Source organism: Theobroma cacao, chromosome 3 (genome assembly GCF_053813885.1).
Source record: "Theobroma cacao isolate CCN51 chromosome 3, ASM5381388v1, whole genome shotgun sequence".
Taxonomy (NCBI): Eukaryota; Viridiplantae; Streptophyta; class Magnoliopsida; order Malvales; family Malvaceae; genus Theobroma; species Theobroma cacao.
The window spans coordinates 43,797,479-43,819,579 of record NC_142641.1 but is presented as its reverse complement, the minus strand read 5'-3'; the positions used below and the strand labels follow the sequence as shown (position 1 = coordinate 43,819,579).

At 36.9% G+C, this 22,101-nt stretch overlaps 3 protein-coding genes across 3 annotated transcripts; 2 read left to right on the top strand and 1 right to left on the bottom strand.

Moving 5' to 3' along the window:
• Positions 1-1,132: 1,132 nt before the first annotated feature.
• LOC18606384 (A20/AN1-like zinc finger family protein) lies at positions 1,133-2,838 on the top strand. Its single transcript, XM_007039960.3, has 2 exons — positions 1,133-1,390; positions 2,041-2,838. Exon 2 carries the CDS (start codon positions 2,078-2,080, stop codon positions 2,597-2,599), a length of 522 nt encoding a protein of 173 aa, XP_007040022.1. The 5' UTR covers positions 1,133-1,390; positions 2,041-2,077; the 3' UTR covers positions 2,600-2,838.
• A 6,193-nt stretch (positions 2,839-9,031) lies between these two features.
• Positions 9,032-17,583, top strand: ARK3 (armadillo repeat kinesin 3). The gene is made up of 19 exons (XM_007039958.3): positions 9,032-9,530; positions 10,487-10,587; positions 11,042-11,164; positions 11,498-11,683; positions 11,876-12,097; positions 12,203-12,359; positions 12,508-12,657; positions 12,888-12,976; positions 13,202-13,405; positions 13,998-14,096; positions 14,288-14,422; positions 14,525-14,656; positions 15,045-15,180; positions 15,281-15,373; positions 15,702-15,827; positions 15,923-16,048; positions 16,429-16,572; positions 16,741-16,869; positions 16,961-17,583. The coding sequence occupies exons 1-19, from the start codon at positions 9,320-9,322 to the stop codon at positions 17,119-17,121; spliced, it is 2,724 nt and encodes a 907-aa protein (XP_007040020.2). The 5' UTR covers positions 9,032-9,319; the 3' UTR covers positions 17,122-17,583.
• Positions 17,584-19,537: 1,954 nt separating this feature from the next.
• Positions 19,538-21,539, bottom strand: LOC18606381 (Putative AT-hook DNA-binding family protein). Its single transcript, XM_007039957.3, has one exon. It carries the CDS (start codon positions 20,987-20,989, stop codon positions 20,078-20,080), a length of 912 nt encoding a protein of 303 aa, XP_007040019.2. The 5' UTR covers positions 20,990-21,539; the 3' UTR covers positions 19,538-20,077.
• Positions 21,540-22,101: the final 562 nt, after the last annotated feature.

Below are 22,101 nucleotides of genomic sequence, written 5' to 3'. Positions count from 1 at the left end.
CATACAAAATAAAATAAAAATCTTGAAATATGAAATAAACACCTTCAACAACTATATAATGAATTAAATCATGGTAAAATGTTTGATCTCAACTATGACATCATTAAATAAAAACAAGGTTTCAATTGCACCAAAAGGAAGTTTCAAATGTAAACATAGATTTCAAATTATTTGAATTTTTATATATTTACCAAGTTTAATACAATAGAGGGAGGGGAGAATGTTGAGCTTGAATTGACAAATGAGTAATCATTTCAATAAAATATCCATAACGTTATGCATATTCATTGGCTTAAGTTTTTTATTATGTTGTTACTAATTAAATATATTTTTATATATATTCAAACATTTAATTTAATAATTAACGTTGCTCTCATATTTAAAATCATTTTCTAAATCAAAAAAGAAAATGTTGATATGGAAAGAAATTAAGAGGATAGATAGCCACTACCATAAGTCATAATTAATTTATAGTTACCAGAACAATAATTAACTAATGTGGAAAGTGGCAGAGATAATTAGAGAATGAATAGAAAGCAATGAGTGAATGTATAGTTATTTTATATTCTTTAGCCCACTCTATAAAAAAAAAAAAAGGCGAAGTAGTGGGTGAAAAGTGAAAACAATTCGAAAAAAACAATTGCTCGACTTCTTCAATTAAATAGTAAAGATAATAAAAAATCAAATGAGAAAAAATGATTATCATTCAATTTCAATTGGATCTCACTTGGTCCGGTTCTGTACCCCACAATTGGACCGGGTTGGCCGTAAACGTTGCATCGGGAAGAGGCGTGTCAATGAAGGGAGCGTAAATAGCAGAGTCGCTTTTCTGAAAGCAACTCTTATTAATTAAAAAAACAATTCTACATCAACAACTTCTATAATAATTTCCTAAACGCGCGACCTGAAAAGATGGGGTGTCCCACTGCCACATCACTGACCGTCAGATGATCGAATTTTTGACGTCACCACAATATCAGGATTAGATCAGGCCGCTCAGATATAGACTCCCATCAAAATACCGTGTACCCTTGCCACGCCGACATAAAACCGTGGGTGCCGTAGAAACAAAACCAAACCAAAAAAAAAAAATTTAAGTTAAAAACCAAACCAAAGGCTCTGTTTTCGGTTTGGTTTTTAGTTTTTTCGAGTTTCAGTTTCGTTTTCGTTTTCGTTTCCCCGTCTGTTCTCTTCTGTTTCTGTTCCTGTTGTTTCCACCTTAAAAAAAAAAAAGATCAGGATTTTCTGCTGTTTCTATAATTTTTTTTCCTATTAAATTCAGGACTTGAAAATAATCTCATCATCGTCTGCAATTTTTTCACATCGATCGACGCCGACCGGAGAAAAATAAAACGAGAAACAAATAACCTCCGGTTATCGAATTAACGAGGTATGTTTTACAGTTTTCATTTTCCGATTTGAGTGTTGATTTTTTTGTTCTGGGTTTTCATGTTCATCGATTGAAGAAATTTAGGTGATTTTTTTTGTCGATTTTATTGGACTTGTAATCAACGGTGGCTGTTCCAATTTTTCTGATGGATGGCTGAGATTAAATAGTGATTTTTATGTATTAATTTAGGAGATGGAAAAATTTTTCAGGATTCTTCAGGGATGCTCCTGATTATCGGTGGAGTTTGGGTTGAAGCGGTCTTCTAAAGACGAAATTACCCTTCTTTTTTGTTTACTACCTCAGTGTTTTGTTTGTACTTATAATTTTCTTTTTCTCCAATTTCCGTTCTAATTTGATTTTGTCTCCCCCTTGTTTGAGAAGGCTACGCAATTTATTAACTTGACGATTATACCCTTTAGAGGCCGGTATAGCCAGCTTTAAAGAACATTTAGGTGAAGGGGATTTTCGTCAAATAAAAATTAAAATCGCATTATTATTAGGATTAGGAAAATAATCAAAATCTATATATATTCTGATTGCGAAGCTTGTTGGGTTATCCAACTGTAACCCGTGCTGATTTTCCGTGAAAATCAAGAAGAGAAAAAACCCTTCATTTAAACCCTAATCCTATTTTCTTATCTTGATCGTAGGAACCAAAGCAAAGCAGACAGAAAAAGAAACGAAACCATGGGTTCTGAACAGAATGAAGGAACCAGCTTTCCACCATCCGAGCCCAAACTTTGCGCCAACGGCTGCGGGTTTTTTGGCACGGCGGCGAATATGAACCTCTGCTCCAAGTGTTACCGAGACCTCCGGGCCGGGGAGGAGCAAGCTGCCAAGGCAAAAGCTGCCATGGAGAAATCCCTCAGTGTCAAAACGAAGCAGGAAGATGTGGTTGTGGAGACGATATTGGATGTTAAGCCTGTCGAGGAGCTGCCTCATGTGGGTTCCTCATCGACGGCGGTTGAGCAACCGGCTGTTGTTGCTGCTGGTAACGAACAGGCGGAGCCAAAGGTGTCCAACAGGTGCTTTATATGCAGAAAGAAGGTTAGGTTGACTGGGTTTAAGTGCAGGTGCGGGAGTACATTCTGTGGCGAGCACCGGTACCCGGAAAAACACGAGTGCTTGTTTGATTTCAAGGGTGCTGGACGGGATGCCATTGCCAAGGCAAATCCTGTTGTTAAAGCTGACAAGGTGGAGAGGTTCTGAAAAGGGACTTGGGAGTCTTGGAGGCAGTTTGCGTGAGTCGGTGTTCTTGAATGGATTTGCCTTTTCTTTCTTGCCCTTTTGGCTTTTGGAGGGTTCTATTAGATTTAGGGTTAGTGGAAAAATTGCGGGGTGTTTTAATGTTCTTGCTAGTGTTTGTGGGGGTGGGGATGGTTGGACGGTATTGGGGCGGCTTAGGATGATTCCATAATAAAAATGGATCAATGAATGTTTAGCTTTCATTTTGCTTTTTAATGTTTCTGGCTTGATCTTCATCATATATATCTATATTTATTAGGTATAATTATATATAATAATTTTTATGCTATCTACTTTAGATGTTTGTTAGATTAAAATTTTATCAAATTTCCTAATAATTGATTGAAAGGTTGTGGATCTCATGGAAATTCTAAGCACCATATTCTGGTTTTTACCATGCTTTATATCAGAATGTGCCTTGTGAAATACCAGTTCTATTTTCGTTGTCTACCATTCTTCAAACACAGAAAGGTCTGTTCTCTCTGTGGATGTTGCTTTTGCATTTTAAAACCCCCGGTTTTACCTCATTTATAATTCTTTAGTCCTTTACTTCCAATGTCCTTTTCACGTACCCGCAAAATCTGGTTATTGCATCAAGAGGCTGTACAAAGGGCATCAACCCTTTCTCTTTTATTGCTCCATGATCCTCTACCAGACCTGCCTTTTGATTTATGTCTATAGCTACCGCCTAATTGATTAAAGTTTCTGAAATTTTTAGCCAGGTAATGTAGTATATAATTCTTGGAATGGAATCTCTGACCCTGTTGTTGAATTAGGCAAGCCTGGATGGCAAGAATCACCTTCTGTTCGTTGTTATATCTTGCAGGAAGGCTGTTTAACTGCATCAGTCCCCTACTACTCCTTTAAAGACTGTCCTTGGTCCAATAAGCCATGCGGCTACATGTAAAACTGTCCTTTCTCCTAACCATACTTTCCCCATCGTACCCTTAACCCAATGCTGTGGTATGTAGGACTTGTTTCTCTAGTATCACCCGTCAGTCCCCTATTCATCCCTTAAGACTGTACCTGGTCTAAAAAGCCATGCGGCTACATGTAAACTGTCCTTTCTCCTTACCATCCTGCCCCCACCGTAACCTCAGCCCATTTCATCACGACTCTGAAGCTTAGCTTTGTTAGAACTTTATTCTCTACTATCACCCATTTTTAGGAGGAGCAGATCTAAAATCATTAGGGATGAACAAATGTAAACTGAATTGAACAATTGAACCCAATTGAAATGAGTTTAGTTTTTTCGATTCGGTTAGTTCAGTTCTCAAGATAGTTTGGTTATTAAAATTAATTCGGTTCAATTTCGATTGAAATTTTTTTTAATCAAATTAATCGAACTTAAGGGTATTATGAGGATTTTGCATGAAAAATAAATACTAAACCTAATTTCTTCTCTTCTTTATTTTCTCTTTAATTATATGAGTATCTATCTTATTTATTATATTTTTTATTATCATTTTTAATGTTTTTATAATATTAATTTATTAAAAAAATAACATAAATAAATATATACAAACAAAAAAAAATTTATCAAGTTCGGTTTTTAGAAACCGAATTGAACTAAATGAATTATCTCAATTTCGATTAGTTCGGTTATTTGTATAATTCGATTCGATTTTTATTATTTTTAAATATGAGTTCAGTTAGTTCGATTATTAAAGATCCAAAACTGAACGAACCGAAATAATTGTTTGCACGCTCCTAAAAATCATAGCTTGAGAATCTTCTGTTTAACTTAGTTTAGAATTCTTAGAATGTGAGTCGATTAAGTCAGAGATAATCTTTCTCTCCTTGTCTTTTGTGGGAAAAATTACCACAATTAACATTCTTATAACAGCTCAATTTTGCCTAAGATGAGTTTTTCATTCTCAACATTCACCTCTTTTTTTGAATAGCTTCTCAACATTCAACTTAACCAACAGGTTCTGGCGGGTAAACCTCATCTAACTAAAAGTTTCTTTACATTTTCCACTTTTAACTTTTAATCTCAACTTCGAGTGGTAGGTATGGGCGTGGTCGGGTGGAGGGAGCAATTACCATTGCATAGAAAGAACTTCTGTAGTGCATATGACATTATCTCCCTAGAATCTTACACTTTCAAAATCTAGGGCCACATTCCAGGAATCGGTAACTGTTGTTGACTGTACTAAAGCAGTTTTAGAGTTGGATTAGGATTTCCCCATTAAAACATTTTCACTTATTGGGTCAATGACCTTGTTGAGTATATATCATACCGTGATACTCGCAAGTAATGGTTCCTATATCCTCCATAATTTGATGGATGATGAGCAAAGCAGAGAACCTCCATTAATAAGGTTGTAACTTTTAAATGCGACAAACAATTAACAACTACAATACTTCGCCATCCAAAATTATACACAAAGAAAGAGAATATCCTGGAATGGTCAGAGTCATAAAAATTTAGTACGAACTATATACTGTTAGGTGGTGAGATATGGGGATACGATCTGTATGCAGTAAGCGGTGGAACAAAGAAAAGTTGTGGAGTATTCTGTTATGATTTTAATAGATTTCATGCAGTCCCCACCGAGAAATTCCATTTTATTTGGCTAATCAACTTCAATGACAACCCTGAAAAAAGGGAACAACCACACGCGCATGCTCTCGCCCACAAACACAACCCAACTCCAAAGCTTTTAAGGCCTGAACTGGAAACCGTCTGAACCCAACTGGACGACTAGGAACATGTGCCTGAAACTCATGGCACATCATGTGCTCCCAGCAAAGAATTCGTGCAAGTTGATCGAGGATGCAACCAATCTTGTCACTGGCCACTCACTTTTAGTTGTTTAAACCAAGTAGCAGATATTTGGAGGAATGGGAGGGGTGAAAAAAGAGTTGCTCAGCAGAAGAAAGATAATTGATACTTGATAAGAATAGTCGGGGTGTATACTGATTTCAACATATCCTTTTGAATATATACGAGGAAGGAAATGAATGATAGGCACCAGTAGAATAACTATACCTTGAACAAGGGCGGTCGCTTTTGTTTCTAAATGTGCAAAATCATCATAATATTATTGTATCACTTGCTGGTAATCCTGTCTAGGACTTTTCTGCTAAAATACTGCAACATATCATGTGGCAGGTACCACTCTCACAATGTTTGCACTGGGCCTTCGTCTCTTTTTGACCCATTATTTCATTAAATATTGATGAATAGTTTTCCGAGCACTGCCACTTGATTATACAGTGATTTTGGCTGTTGCACCAATGCCAATTCATTTGCTTAGATGTTCCTGTTCAATGCAGTGCAGAACATCTAATTTCAAGTATACCCTTTTGAGGCGTTTCAGGAATCAGGACCACCATCTCTGAGCTTTTGATTGAAGAGTCCTAATCAGGGCAAAGGTGAAGTAGTAGTAAAAAATAAATAAAAAGTTGTTCATAAGGCCTGCAGGGTGGTGGTGGATCAGGCCACCATAAGGCCTGCGGTGGTGGAGCAGAACTTGCTCATTCTCTCTTTCCTTCCCTGAATTTTAAAAAAAAAAAAAAACGAACCTGGGTAGGATGACTTGTAATGACATTCGATAGTGAAGGACATCTCTCTATCAAATTGAGGGGATTCCTTTCTCTCCTTTTTTTTTTCCTTTTCCGACTTTCCATTAGGCTTTTAGATAAAGATCATTTCACTTTCCGTAATTTCATTGAAATTCATGATGTAAGATATTTCACTGACAAATTGTGTCCATGGGGCCGTGCCCACCTTCTCGGACCATGTTGATGTTGCAAGGGAAGAAAACCTGGCTTCCATTACTGTTTATGCACATCTTCATCATTAATATAATGCCCATTTTATGCTTGTGCATTTATGTATATCCTTATTCCTTACTGATCAAAAAGGTCTAAGTTCATAATCTTCAAAAATCGTGATTTGGTTTGGAAATAGTTCTAGATGGATTAGGAACTTTTAAACTTAAAAATGATTGATTTCGGATTTTAAATCATCTTTTTAACTGTTAACCAAACAAATATAGCTTCTACATTAATAAACCATTAAGCAGAGACGGATTATTTCTAATTGCCTCCTTTTGTGTTTTTTTTTTATTTGTAAAAAAAAAAGAAAGAGATCTTAATATTTATACGGTCTTACATATTTCTAGGCTTTTGCTTGGCTCATGTGTAGCAAAAGTTTTAATTAGATGTTGACTTAGGATTGTTTGATTGATCACAAAACACAAAGTCCCATCTGTTTTAAGCATAATGCAGTCCCCTATGGTGTACAATCTTTGTCAAGTGTCATTCAAAAAGGCGCAAAATGTTGTTCTGAAATGATATTTTCCCTTTAGGTTGCTCAAACTCACCCTGCTGAATGACGGGTCAATTCGACATTTTAACCACTGGAAGGGGTGGAGAGCAAGTTCAAGTGTTGAAATCTTACATATTCTTCGAAGACACACTAAATTTGGTTAGGTAAGCATCTGCTGGAACCTCCGACCATGGCAACTGCACATCACCATCTCTTGAAAGGTGATTTTGGCTTCACACAACCACAAGTTAAGTCCATACAAATTGAATGTGCAATAGGGTTACCTGACCCACAATCAGAAAATAATTAGGAGCAAAGGATTAATTATTGGCTACACGTAAATTTATTTTTAAAATCAATTATGAATTGGAAGAATCTACTCATTTTCCAGCAAGTTAAAAACCAAGGAAAGAAGGATAGTTACTGCTTAGTCATTGAACAAGAAAACAAGTAAACTCAAAGCAGCCTACTTTGTTGTACCTTACGGTGAGGTGGGTCAGGGTTTACCCAAGACCTAAGCAAACTATACTTTCTTCTTGCCCCTTTAGTATTATTATTTTTTTCACCTTTTTTAAAGTCAAAGACACTCTACGAAGGACTCTTGAGTGGGATCCAATTGCCCTTCGTGGAGTCCGTAGACATTCAACAAAGTGACAACAAAAAAGGAAAGAAAATTATGATGAAGGAAGGGATTGCAATCGGCTTTTCAGATTAAAAAGGGTGTGGCGTTTGAGAACAGATAATACTTCAAATTTGAAACGAGGTTTTCTCATGCTCTTTTTGGCTCTTCGAAATTTGAATGTTTCCATGTTAGTAATGAATGCTGGTAGCTAGCTAGATTTCGAGGGTCCATCTTCCCCCACTTTTGCTTTTCTTTTATGCAGAAGCTTTACCCTCTCTCTGTGTCTGCATCTCCTTTTTCTCATAATTTCCGAACCAGCCTTTTCTTTCAAAACTCTCTCCTTTATTGGGGTTTGCTCTTCTCTTCTCCAGGTGCCATATCTCCTTGTTGCCCTTGGCTTTAAGTTCCACCCAGGAGGGCCAACGGTAGTCATTGCAGTGAATGACAGATGATAAATGCAACCACTCTGGTTGCATGTTCGATTTGTTGGTGTTTTGCGATTCCGGGAAAATCACGTATTCACAATACATATATGACTTTATTTATTTCCTTGCTTACTAATCCCCACATGGCTGCAAAACAAGCTTTGTGCTTCGAAGCTTGAGCTTGATTTGCAGCAAAATCTTAATTTGAAACAGTCTAATCCAATTTGTTTAACAAATAAACTTAAATTCAGTACCCTTCCTTTTCCTTCCCTGATGTGAGTAAGCAAACTCTTTAAATAATTTTACTTACTGAAATTAATCTTCCAAAGAATAGTTATCGAAATTTTACATTTCATGATCAGGCTCAGCCAACATAATTGCCTCTTGATTAAAAAAACTGAATAAAAAAAAAGGCAAATAGGTATGTATGAAATCCAGTATCATTATCGAGAAGATAAAATCTTAACCTTAATACAAACAAAAATGCTGGTCATATAATTAGATTAAAATATAGAACTAATGATGCTTCTATACGTTTCTCTATGATCTATGTAATTCTTCTCTACATTTTTTTTAATATTTAGCTAACAATTTAAAATCAATGCTAGCTCCTTTACAATATAAAATGCAAAATCCCACGTTGTAATTTCATGATAAGGTTATTAGATCTAAAGAAATCTTCCTTATTTTCTTTTCATATGGTTTAATATTTGCAATTAACGCTTCAAAAAGAAGTACTGTCATACCATACTGTATAATGCACTGTTATTGTTACATTTTCATTTAATATCACAATACCAATATTAATAACTTAGTATTATTAATTTTCTAAATTTAAAAATACTAATATTTTCATTGGTAAATATTAAATAGTCCATCTTATTAATAACAGATAACAAACTGAAATAAACAGTTAGGGGGAGGGGGGGGGGACAGTTTGGATCTGAGGGGTAGAACAGTAATTTAAAAGTTCCCGCACTATTACACGACACACTTCATTGGCGCATTTAAACACCGTCACGAGGCGCACGTAGAAGTAAAGTAACAACTTATGTTTCAAAAGGGTAGTTTAGTAAATCCCACACCAGCCTCCTCCCCCACCCTTTTTATCTAAAATAAAGTCACGTGCCCTGGTCCACTCTAAAACTCAAAAAACACTCAAAAAAAAAAAAAAAAAAAAACTCTCATTGATTTCTCAGAGTCCTTCTGGTAACTTGCTCAACGCTCAAAAAAGGAAAACATTTTCTTAGTAACCAAACATAGGATAAGCAAAGAAACAAGAGTTCAAGGGAGAAGTGGGCATGTTAAAGATTGAATCTTCTTGAGGTTTTTGGTGTTGGGTTTTTGTTTTTCACGAAATGGCTAGTGGTGGTGGGAATTATAGGAATGGAACTCATAGGAGCTCTCTTAAAGGAACAACAACAACATCAATAGATAGGCCACTGTCCGTGAACTCCAACCCTTCGAAGCCTGCGCTCAAAACCAAGTCTTTGTCTTCGGTTGGTGCCTCTTCTGGGCTAAGGAAGAGTAGCCCCGGGTCACTTGGAGCCGCCAAAGATGATGCTGGAGGTTAGTTTTGGGGTTTCGTTTGGGATCTTCAAGATGATGCATTTTCTTGGTTTTGTTATTTGTTTGCGTTTTCTTGTAAAGGTTGTTTCTTGTTGAGTGTTTCTGTTTTCAGATTGTCGGATGTCTGAATTTTCACTTGAGGTTGATGGGTAGCTTTTTTGGATTGTCGATGATTATAACATACATTATGTGATTTTGCATTTTGTAAGTGGTTTTCCGTGTGTTTTTGGAAGGCCAAATGTGTGATTATCTTAGCTTTTATCAGGGATAGGAGAGAATTTCTTAAGTTCTTTCCAATGAAAGCAATTTAAACTCTTGTTAAATAGTAATCAATCTTTTTTACGGTTAGATAAGTTTTTAAGTATTCCGGGGTTGAATTGGTCATAAACAGTATTACGGTCGTTCAAATGTGGGATCGGATTATTTATTGATGTACTCGTTTTACTAACCAAAAAAAAAACCTCCTAAAATGTGTTTTTCCTGGAATGGCAGCCTGTATATTTAGTTTATTTGGTAATGCAACGTTGCAATGATATGGCTTTAGGGAGAATGCTTTCCATCAGACCGCTAAAGCAGATACCTTGGGGTTGAAACTGGGCATGGTTTGGGGGCCACAAATAAGCAGGCACCTCAAACCAGCAGGATTCAGTGCGGCTTTACTCAATCTTCACTTTGAAAATTGGATTTTTTTTTTTTTTTTCTGATTGTTAGCATGTTAAAAATATTGAAAGTTTATCTAGCATAAAATTTGTTTATCTTTTATAGATCTTTCAGTGCCCTTATTTAGGGCTGCCTAATGTTAGATTCTTAGAAAGTTCAGTCTTTGCGAAGAAGAAGGGATTAGACTAAAGATTGTAACTTGTCTGGTATTGAGCTCTTCTTGACAAGTATGATCAGTATGCTATTCTTTTGCCTGTGCTTATTTTTTAGTTTGACATTTCTATGTTTCTCTTCAGTTCCTGGAAGAGTTCGAGTGGCTGTAAGATTGCGTCCACGTAATGCAGAAGAGTCGGCGGCAGATGCTGATTTTGCTGATTGTGTAGAACTTCAACCTGAGGTATTTGATGCAACTTTACCAGTTATATGTGTGGGTTAATTATGTTCTCAGTTACTATTTTTTTTTTCTTGAATGGCTTTCTCTGCTCTCTGTTGTCTGTTTGATATTGAAGTAGCACACTGATTGAGGAAAAGTTAAGAGATGGACATCTCAGTTTTATTTTGCCTGGATATGACATCTTGATGGATGCATCAACCTGAAAGTGAGTTTATTCAAATGAAAAGGGAGACAAAGAGTAAAGGTTGACTAATATCACTTCATTTGAATATGTCAAGAAGGATTTAGTTGCTAACCACCTTAAAAATGAGAAGGCTGGTGGGCTTTTGCTTGTACATGTTGTAGCTGACCTAACTAGTTTTCAAATTACTTTACTTTAGCTCTCATCCAGTTTCTGCAAGTGATTTTCTTATTTTGTTCCTTATAAAGGCACTAATGCTTTTTTCATTTATTTCAGCTTAAAAGGTTAAAGCTTCGGAAAAACAATTGGGACACAGATACCTATGCGTTTGATGAAGTGCTCACAGAGTTTGCATCACAAAAGCGTGTGTATGAAGTTGTTGCAAAGCCAGTTGTGGAGGTTTGTCCACATGACATATTCACTTCTACCACAATTTGATAGAAATTCACTTGCATTTTGTTTTTTTGCGTTGCAACAACAAAGGTAGCGCATTTAAATATTTCATCTAGCAAGATATTTGGTTTTTATTGTGCTAAATAAAAATTATTTTCAGATGTTACTGACTGTACCCATTTTCCTGCAATGGTCTGAAAGAAGTAGTTTCAGGCTATCATTGTTCCCAACTCAATTGTTTTGTGCTCATTTAAATAACTGGAGTGTTTGGTCATAGCTCATGAAGGATCTCTATGCCTGGTTCATTTAACAAGATCTTTGTGCAATTTGTGTTTATAGAGTGTTTTGGATGGTTACAACGGGACAGTCATGGCTTATGGTCAGACTGGTACTGGCAAAACATATACTCTTGGCCGACTTGGAGAGGAAGATACAGCTGATCGTGGAATAATGGTCCGTGCTATGGAGGATATTTTAGCAGATGTTTCACCGGAAAGTGATTCTGTTTCTGTCTCCTATTTGCAGGTTGTTGCATCATACTGCTGATCGTGGTGTTTGATTTCTGATATTGTCATAGTTTTTATGAATTGTGGTACAACAATTTTTACCGGCTAATCAGTCTAAGCTTATTTTCTCTTAGAAACTTTTTATCATTTTCTCCAAAGTTACAACCTTTATAATGTGCCTGATAGTTTCGATCATTGAAAATTTGTGCAGCTCTACATGGAGTCATTACAGGATCTTCTTGATCCTACTAATGACAATATTTCCATTGTGGAAGACCCTAAATCTGGAGACGTTTCACTACCTGGGGCTACCGTAGTAGAAATAAGAGATCAGCAAAGTTTCTTGGAATTACTACACTTAGGAGAAGCTCACCGCTATGCTGCAAACACAAAATTGAATACTGAATCTTCTCGTAGTCATGCTATTTTGATGGTGAATCAATTGAATTAAGTTATTCTTGTTCTAATGGATTTGTTGACTATCCTGATTGCGTTGCATTTATCCTATAATGCAATTAATTCATCTCTTGTGCCTTAGGTACATGTCAAGAGGTCTGTAAAAGGAAGAGAACCTGCTCATTCAAGTGAAAATGGTAACAGTACTAACATGGCTAAATCTCTTAGGCCTCCACTTGTTCGAAAGGGCAAGTTAATTGTTGTAGATCTTGCTGGTTCAGAGCGAATTGATAAGTCAGGTAGTGAAATAGAATGCACAAAGCTCCCTCCCCTCAGTTTAACTGTTTAATTTATGACGGTCCTACTATCTACCTTTTAACTTGTGTCAAGCATCTTCTCTTATTTTTCCTGCATGCTGATCTTTGTTTCTTTGCTGTTACTTTGCAGGGAGTGAAGGCCACACCCTTGAAGAAGCCAAATCTATCAATCTTTCTCTGAGTGCACTGGGGAAGTGCATTAATGCACTGGCAGAGAACAGCGCTCACATTCCAGTTCGTGATTCAAAGCTTACTAGATTGCTTCGAGATTCATTTGGAGGTATATTGGATGGAATAACTTTTGTCTTATGTGTGATTGCTATTTTACTAAGTTATTCATCTACATATCTCACTAATGTACTTGTAGAATGTTTTGACATAGAGCTATATCTAGTAATTATACAATATTGTTTCGAAGACTATGGCACCTTAAGTCCCATTTGAACAATGAAAGACCAGCTTCTTCCACATTGCAAGTTGTTTTGCCTGACATTTTGATTTTTTTAACAGGAACAGCAAGAACATCATTGGTTATAACTATAGGTCCATCCCCACGTCATCGCGGAGAAACTGCTAGTACTATAATGTTTGGACAGAGGGTGGGTTACAACACAACTTCCCTTTTTTTTTTAGTTTAACTAATTCATCTTATTTTATGGTTTTAAGATGCATCTGTAGACTAGTTGCTGGGATTGTCATTTTTTCAATTCTATTATTTTCTAGTGACATATAAATGGAATCAAAATTTGACCTAGAGTGTAAGTGGTTTATTTATAATGCCATTTGATTGCTCAACATATGCACTTTATTTTTGCTTTTTATAGGCTATGAAAGTTGAGAATATGTTGAAGCTCAAGGAAGAATTTGATTACAAAAGTTTGGCCAGAAGGCTAGACATACAATTAGACAAACTCATTATGGAGCATGAAAGGAAGCAGAAAGCATTTGAAGATGAGATTGAAAGAATTACCACAGATGCGCAAGTTCGAATTACTGAGGCTGAAAGAAATTTTGCAGATGCAATGGAGGTATAGTTTTTTACCAGTGTAGAAGTTGACTGGAATGTTGGCTTCTTTTTTATGTCTTTTGGGTTGTTGGTGTGCCCATGCATCTATGTGTGTGAAGTTAGTGAGTGTGTGTGTGTGAGAGAGAGAGAGAGAGAGAGAGAAAGAGAGAGAGAGGTATCTTTCTTTTTACTTTATACATAATCCAAAATTTAATTGGAAAGAAGGGTTGACTGCACCGTTATGTTAAACACTATAAAGCTTATCACTGTCATAATTTTGCCAGTTTTTCTACCTGAAACGAGGGTATATTATCATTGTAATTGCTGCATGGTTTCTAATAACATGAATGTATTAAATGTGTAACACTTGATCTTGTGCGTGATTATAAAAAGATTGGTTTTCTTAATAGTCATATACTTCTTAAGTTCAGTGTAGGGATAGGATGGTATGAAGGGAAGTGAAAGGGGGTTTGTGTGGGGTGGAAGGAACTAAGTGAACAATTACCTGCTGAGCTTGTTGAACTTTTTGATGATAGATCATGTTTTTGTCCAGTGCCTAGAGTTAACCATTTACTTGAATGCATACTGAATTCAATCTCTTCTTCTTCTTGCAGAAGGAAAGATTGAAGTATCAGAAGGACTATATGGAATCAATAAAGAAGCTTGAGGAGAAATGGATGATGAATCAGCAAAAGCAGGGTGGTGAAAGAAAGGTGGAAATATAATCCTGTATAGAACTATCTCGTTATATGATATTGATTGCTCATACAATGCTAAATTTAATTGAGCGGGCATATTTTGTCTTTTGCTTCGTTCCCTTTGTTAATGTTTTCTCTAGTTTTTGTCACTTAAAGCTAATTTGAAACTTGCTTAGCATGTCTGTGCCTCTTTTTATCCTACACAGGAGCAGATGGTATCCACTGCTGAGGAAGTTGCTGAGGTAAAAAAGTTACTTAGTAAAGAAACTTCATTAAGGAAAGCTGCTGAAGAGGAAGTCAATAATCTTAAAAGTCAACTAGCTCAACTGAAAATATCAGAGGTATATGTGTATCTCTATTTCATTTCATCGTTACCTCTGCTTTTCTGCTACTTCTTTGGCATATAGACTGCTGTCCCACACTGCCATACTTTTAATGTCTAGGCATCTACAAATTCTGAGATCTTGAAACTGCAAAAGATGCTGGAAGATGAGGCATATCAAAAGGAGAAACTTGAAGGGGAAATATCAATGCTGCAAAGTCAGTTATTGCAGCTAAGTTTTGAAGCCGACGAGGTATGCTATCAATGGAAACTACAAGTTTGTGAGTTGTTGCATTGTCCATTTATGTAACTGATCCTGTGATGCGATACTTCCAAACTTCTTCACTTTTGCTGTATTGTATCTCATCTTTCATTCACTGATTAAATTCCTCTCAGGGGGAAATCTTATATATAAAGTAGGTGGTAAATGTTAAAATTTTCAAACTTTGTCCATGTCCATTGTAATTAAACTGCAAATTAAACATTTGTGTTTTTTATGAGATTAAATGGACTCCTAACAACCTGAGAATTTAAAGTTATCTGGTAGGTCGAGGCTTGTCTTGATATGTTCTGCCACCTGATGATCAATTGCTTTAATTGTACATTTTAAATTTTAACTGGGCATGCATTTTTTGTTTTAGACCAGAAGAAGGCTTGACAGAGGTGGGCCTGGGAAAGTCCCTGGTGGTCTAGATTCTCTCATTGCTCAAGTTAGACCACAGCTAAAAGATTCAGGAAATGGAGAGAAGGCGTCGATAGCAAAACTCTTCGAACAAGGTAACAGTAATTCCCGAACTGATATTTATCAAAAAAAAAGCTATACTAAAATAATAAAGAATAATGTATTTATAGTTTATCTAATTGCTTTCTCTTATAGTGGGATTGCAGAAGATCTTATCATTGCTTGAAGCAGAAGATGCTGATGTGCGGATTCATGCTGTGAAAGTGGTAGCAAATTTAGCTGCTGAGGGTATCTTTTCTGCCTGTCTGCTCCTTGTTTACTTTTTTGTTGTAGCAATACTTCACTCTAAATTTGACGTGATTAAAGTAGAGCACTGCCTTTTTAAGTAGTTACACGTCTTCTGGTTTTTCTCATTCCTGCATTTTCATATAATACTTCCGAATCATTTAGAAACCAATTTCAGGACTTAAATTGTTAATTCTAGATAATTGAGGACTTTTGCGTGGATGTATCTGCTATTTCATCCATCACTTCTATCCAGATAATAATTACTTTGATAGTGCTGTTTCTTATTAGATATGTCAATGACAGTGTAAACTTGACCTCCACTGTGCAGAAACAAATCAGCAGAAGATTGTAGAAGCTGGAGGTCTAACGTCCTTGCTGAGGCTGCTTGGAAGCTCTGAGGATGAGACTGTCCATAGAGTGGCAGCTGGTGCAATTGCCAATCTTGCGATGAATGGTAAAATTTAAATTGCAATATGATGCTTCTTTCTATGAAGTCTTTATGCTTTCAATTGATGTTACTTTTACATATTACTCCTTTTATGTTGTTAGAAACCAACCAGGAACTAATAATGTCTCAAGGGGGCATTAGCTTGTTATCAATGACAGCAGCTAATGCTGAGGATCCTCAAACACTTAGAATGGTTGCTGGGGCCGTCGCCAATCTGTGTGGCAATGGTAAATTGCTTGACCTCTTTGACTTTTATCTGCTGCAATTTCCTAATTTACTTGCATGGTTAAGTTTATGAGAAGTTTCTGCATGTTGGCTCAACAACTATTTATTTCCATAACTTCAATCAGTAATGTGTTTATGGAATCAGAGATTTAAAACTTCTAATAGTGAAAACGTGAAATGTTAAGCTTGTCTTATTAGTTTCATCTGAGGTTGTTACCATGGAGCTCTTTACTATGCATGTGCAATTTTTTAGGAGTCAAAATGATACATTCATGTGAGAGAACTTAGAGTAGTGTAGGGCTCAATATCTTTGTTAAAGATTCATTAAGTCGATCAGTTTGTTTACCTCTTCAATTGAGTACTTCTCTATTACTTTCTCTAGATAAGCTGCAGAATAAGCTAAGAGGTGAAGGTGGTATCAAGGCTTTGTTAGGTATGGTCAAATGTGGACATCCAGATGTTCTTGCTCAAGTTGCTCGTGGAATAGCAAACTTTGCTAAATGCGAGTCAAGAGCATCAACTCAAGGTACAATTTCTTGGAGGATGACTTGAAGTCTGCTGATCTCATAGCTGGTCATGTAGTAATTTTGAACTTGTTGATGCCTTGTTAACATAGTTTAGGGTGCATGTTCAGAAGAATATATATATATGGTTTCTTTGTCTTCTGGGGTAATTTGGTTCTCAAATGGTACAGGAAGTAAAACTGGAAGGTCTCTTCTGATTGAGGATGGAGCACTTCCATGGATTGTACAGAATGCTAACAATGATGCCTCGCCAATCAGGCGCCATATTGAGCTTGCACTCTGCCACTTAGCACAACATGGTCAGTTTGTTTTTTCTTTGGAAACTTTCGTATGGTTTCTCTCTTTGAAAATCTTTCTAATGAGGCTCCGATCCAATTCACTACACTGCAGAAGTGAATGCTAAAGACATGATAAGCGGAGGTGCCTTGTGGGAACTGGTCCGCATCTTGCAAGAGTGTTCACGGGAAGACATAAGAACTCTTGCACATCGGACGCTTACTTCTAGCCCGACCTTCTTAGCTGAATTGAGGCGGCTACGAATAGACTTTTAATGAAATTATGGAAAACTTGAAGTGTACTTGAGGTGCAGAAACCGATTCAGCTTAAACTAATTAAGACTAGAGGATTGATACACCCCACATCTAAACAAGCAGGAGTGCTTACAGCTGTGCTCCTGTTGAAGTTTTGCCATGAAATAGAGTGCGCTTGGCTTCATAGTCAAAATATGTTGTTGACTACACACGGAACCTCTGATTTATTAATCAAATTGTTGTCTTGTGATCTCATGTGTTTTTATCTGAGACCTTCCTGTGTAGTTGGCTAATTATAGTAAACAAATGATTTGTATATGAAAATGGATAGTGAGGGTAACTAACATCCAGTTGTTCTTGTATATAAGTAACTTCTCATTACTTGTTCTGTAAGGATGGATTTGTTGTGGAAAGCTTTTTAGTTTGTTCTAGCAGAAACCCCTGAATGCCCATATATATATGTCAATTCTGTAATCTTTTTTCTTAGGTGCTGGCTAATTCCATTGTTCCAAAATTGGTGATGTATACCCACACCTCTTTGTATAAGGGATTAAAGGGTTTAATATCCTTGTGATAATCACTACTATTTTTTTATTTATTCCTCTTTCTTTAACCCAAATTTCACTGTTCAACAGTTAGGCCTTTTCCTTTATCCTGCTTTCCTGATTCCTCTCATCAACAGCAAGTTATTTTTGTTCCCATCCATATATATTTTATTAATACATGGATAAAGGAAAATCTTAGTTGAGTTTGTTGTATGATAATACTGAGAAAGAAAGGGTCCCATGTTGGAGATTGATCTGTATAATTAGAATACTCTCTCTTTTTCTGTTTCTTCATTCATTCTTATGCCAATGCTAGCTGTTGCTGTGTAAACTGTAGAGTGTTATTTCTTTAAGTTCTTTTCATTGTACAAAGGTAAATAATAATAATAATAATAATGAAAGGAGTTCTTTTCGAAGTACATTGCGACAGAACAATGTCAAATAATAATTAGACGTGCAATTGAAGAAGCTTCATATTCTTCTTCATCTTCATTGGAGAAAAGCGACATTGTGCAGCTCGTTTATTACCATGAACTACACTTATGCTTTTCTTTGTAGAGATTATATGGAAGAAGGAAAGGGTCAAGAGAGATCATTTTCAAAGCAATTCTGGATTACATACATTACTGTAAAAATAGATGTTGAAAGGTTTGGAAAAGGAACAAGGTTCTGAGTTACGTACATCTTGTTCAAGATTTTCTGAACATACATAGGTGAAATAATGGGTGCAAAGACGAAATTGAGTTACCTATTTTAAGTTATTTAAACATAATTAATCATCCAAAGAAATAATTTAACGTTATTTTATCCTACATTTTTATGAGTAAATTTCTTCAACTAGTGGATATCATATGACTAATTGTTTTCTTCAAATACCAAGTTCCGTGAGTTGGAATACCTACCCTCCCTTCAATGCCTTAATTTCTCGTTTTGTCACCTCATTGTGAAAAAATGTGAGGAAATGTAGAAATCAAACTAATTCAAAACCTCTCAGATAATTTGACACAGAACCAGGTAATGATCATATTAGCAAAAGAATTGGAATAGACAAAAAGAAATGAACATAAAAAGGCCATACCCCAAAGTAACTGATGTGTCGAATTTTATTTTTGGTACCAATGTTGATCCATTTCTCATACTAATTTCATTAAGAAGAGATTAGTTACGAGCTTAGGGTGTAGTTGACATGGTTCTCTAGATTTATTAACGTGGGTTAAGAGCCCACGTTTTAACTGTCAAATCATGAGTTAGTCAACAAAGAAGAAAGAGCAGACGAGAGTGAGGGGAAGGGGGTTACAGAAAAAGGACAGGAAAAGCTGCTATTCAAGAATTCAATGAAGAAATAGTAGAAGAATGAATGGATAAGTCTTAAAAGCTTAGCTATGAAGGGAAAAAAGCAGCCAGCTGTGAGTTTTAAGATGGAGAGTTGGAGTGCACAGAATCTGAACTGGATTTTGGCTTGAATCTTGAACAGCCGCCCAATCCCCAGTTCTCTGAATCCGGAAGACAGATAGAGAGAGAGAAAGAGGCTAAATTTAGAGCCCACTTTGTTTGGGTCGCTGCCCTTTTATGCACGTGTTTTGTGGTATTGCCTCGAAAAGGAACTTGTTCAGAGCAGTGCACGTGTAAACCAGTACCCAAATATTTTCATGTCTCCATATCTAAAAAAAAGGGAAAAAAAAAACCCTAAGACTCTCTCTAGAAACAAATACCTGGAAACTGTAATGCCCACACCTCTTTGCCTGCTTCTCGTAAATAGTTTGCCACCCCACTGAAGCCGTCTCTATAGCCAGGTTTAATTGAACCCTTTCCCTTGACCTTGTCTGCTAGTTTACATAATAACAATTGTAACTGTCTTCCTAGAAGAAATGTTCAGAAGAAAAAAGGTTAAATTTTGTGTTTATATAGGGAGAATATTGAATTAGGGGATCTTCCTTTTCCGAAGGAGAGTTGTGTGCATAAATATATGGGTAAGTAATCAATTGTGATAGCACATAACCAAATGAAAATGGCTAATAGCAGCTTGGTCCAATGGGTGAAAAATTATGAGAGAATTTCTCGGAGCTGCAACAAGAGAAATATAGTGAAAAGAAGTGCAAGTCCTAAGCTTCTTTCCCTTTCTTCTTGTTAATCTTCTTCCATTGAAACATACTGGAGACGCTTATTCTCATAAAATCAAATGCACCAAGAATCCATGAATTTACAGTCATTCAATCAACATGCTTGCATACGATCTACTCATCAAATTCAAAAGAAGGGGAAAAAAGAAGGAAAAAAACTAACAGTAAAAGAAACAAAACCTGAAATGCTGCTCAACAAACCCAAATTCCCTAAGCTACAAAGTTTTTTGTGATCCTCTTGCTATAGCTGAAGTTGAAGCTGAAAACTGAATTAACCAAACAATAGTATCATTCAGTACTGGAAACTGTTAGCTAGAATGGAGGGCGACCAGTAGCCCAAAAAGCCTCAGTTGGTAATTGAATAGAATTGAGAAGATTAGGTGGTAGTCCATGAAAAAGAGGCGCGTTTGACTCAGCCAATACTTGTTGTTGCTGCTGCTGCTGCTGCTGTTGCCCTCCAATTGCACCCGGTGACCCAATTGCACCCCCTTGCATTGGTAGCTGCTCTTCTTCTTCCAACGGAAGCCGCTCATATGCGGCGTTACTAAAAGAAGCTGCCATAATCACAACCGGGCCTGAACAGATAAGTGTCCCGACAACACTGCCACCTACCACCTGGCCTTGTCCACCAGCCAAATATATTGTTAACCCCGTAGCTGCAGGCGGTGCTGGTGGAGGCAAGAATGATCCTGCCAAGGATAATATCTCAAATCGGCCGTGTAAGGTCACAATTGCACCAGCCGAGGCTGGTTGCCTAAGGGTTACGTTTGTGACGGTCCCAGTTCCACTCATTATGCAAACGCCTCTCTGGCGTCTTCTAGCAAACGTTGCGACGCTTTCAACAATGTCACATCCATCTCCTATTTCCATAACATGAGTGCGTAAAGCGTTGGCACTGTCCCGGGTGATGATGATTGGTGGCTTAGGCTTGTTCTTGGATCCAGCTGGCCTGCCTCGTGGTCTTCTAGTGATCTCTCCTTCACCGGAGCCTGGAAAACTGAGCTCGTTGCCTTCATTATTGTTGGCGCTGCTGCTGTTGTTGATGTTGTTGCTGTCGTCGCGATCCCTTTTCCTTAGGCCACTGCTGCTGCCACTTTGTTCATCTTCTGAATTTTGGTGATGGAATTGATGTTCTTGCTGTTGCTGCTGCTGATGGTGAAGATTGAAATCTCTTATATTAAATGGAGGAGGAAGAGAAAGACCATGTGATGTAACTGGATCCATGCTTTTTTCCTTTATATATATATTTTTTCTTGCTTTGTTTACAGTCTCGAAGCTCTCACTTCCTCACATATACGAACAGGAACCCCCAGGCAATGATATAAACACAAAGGAGTAAAGCTTGTACTGCTTCGAAAAGAATTTAAAGGAGGATAGTGGAAGCGAAAAAAGAGGCCATAAAAATAGAAAAACAACACTCTTTCTTTTCCTTGCTTTCTGGCTTGTTTCTTTTAACTTGTTTAATGAACTAGCAGGCACACCACATCCCTAAACCAGAACCCAGAAACTGACTTGATCTTTGGTTCCACCAAAAGAATTATCAGCTGAATTCACCATCTTTGACCTTCTCTAAGAACTCTTTAGTGAATCTTTTCTCTTTGATATGAAAGTTTTGGGATAAAGAGAAGAAAGAAGGGGGAGAGGTTTGGTGGGGGTTTTCTCTCATACAGGGGCCTCAAAGAGGATGGGGGAGGGGGGCCTAGGGTTAGATATTGAGAGAAAAATAGATCAGAGATTGGGGTTTGGTTTCGCAAAGTCTGCGTACTGATGGGCGGTGGATGAGGTCCCCACTTCTCCTCTTTCTCCCTCTCTTAATTTGTCTACTCCTGCACTCCACGTTCTCTCTCTCTTTCTCAATGTTAAAGACTATTTGGTTATTTTAAGTTACCTTAACTCTATTGCACAGCCCTCAAGCCCTTATCGCCAAAGAAATTCAACCTCCCTCCTTTAACTCTCGTGAACCCGATCTTCTCCTTCTTTTTGTTGTTACTGCACCCCAGGTATCAAAGCTTGAAGCATATCCAAGCTTTCAGGCTTCTGCTGAGTTATACAGTTTATTAGATACAAATTTTTCCAATGTTGTATATGGCTGAATCTATCAAAGATTCTGGGAACATATGTAGAAGCACTAGTCTGCATTGGTTGATTAAATATACTATACTAATATATCATTCAATTTGCAACAATCTACTAGAACGATGTGATCCTCGTTCTGTGAACTGTGAAAACTGTAGCTGCAAGACAGCTGATACTTAGGACCATCTCCTCGAGCTGGACTATATTCTTATCTCATCATTTCGTAAAAAAAAAAGAAAAACAACGGAGTCAAAGGTTCG

Excerpts from the sequence above, each read along its gene's own strand:
- LOC18606381 (XM_007039957.3), bottom strand. The coding sequence starts at position 20,989 with ATGGATCCAGTTACATCACATGGTCTTTCTCTTCCTCCTCCATTTAAT.
- LOC18606384 (XM_007039960.3), top strand. The coding sequence starts at position 2,078 with ATGGGTTCTGAACAGAATGAAGGAACCAGCTTTCCACCATCCGAGCCC.
- ARK3 (XM_007039958.3), top strand. The coding sequence starts at position 9,320 with ATGGCTAGTGGTGGTGGGAATTATAGGAATGGAACTCATAGGAGCTCT. Across the intron at positions 12,360-12,507 it reads AGAGCGAATTGATAAGTCAG|GGAGTGAAGGCCACACCCTT; the intron begins GTAGTGAAATAG and ends GTTACTTTGCAG. Across the intron at positions 15,181-15,280 it reads AGCAAAACTCTTCGAACAAG|TGGGATTGCAGAAGATCTTA; the intron begins GTAACAGTAATT and ends TTTCTCTTATAG.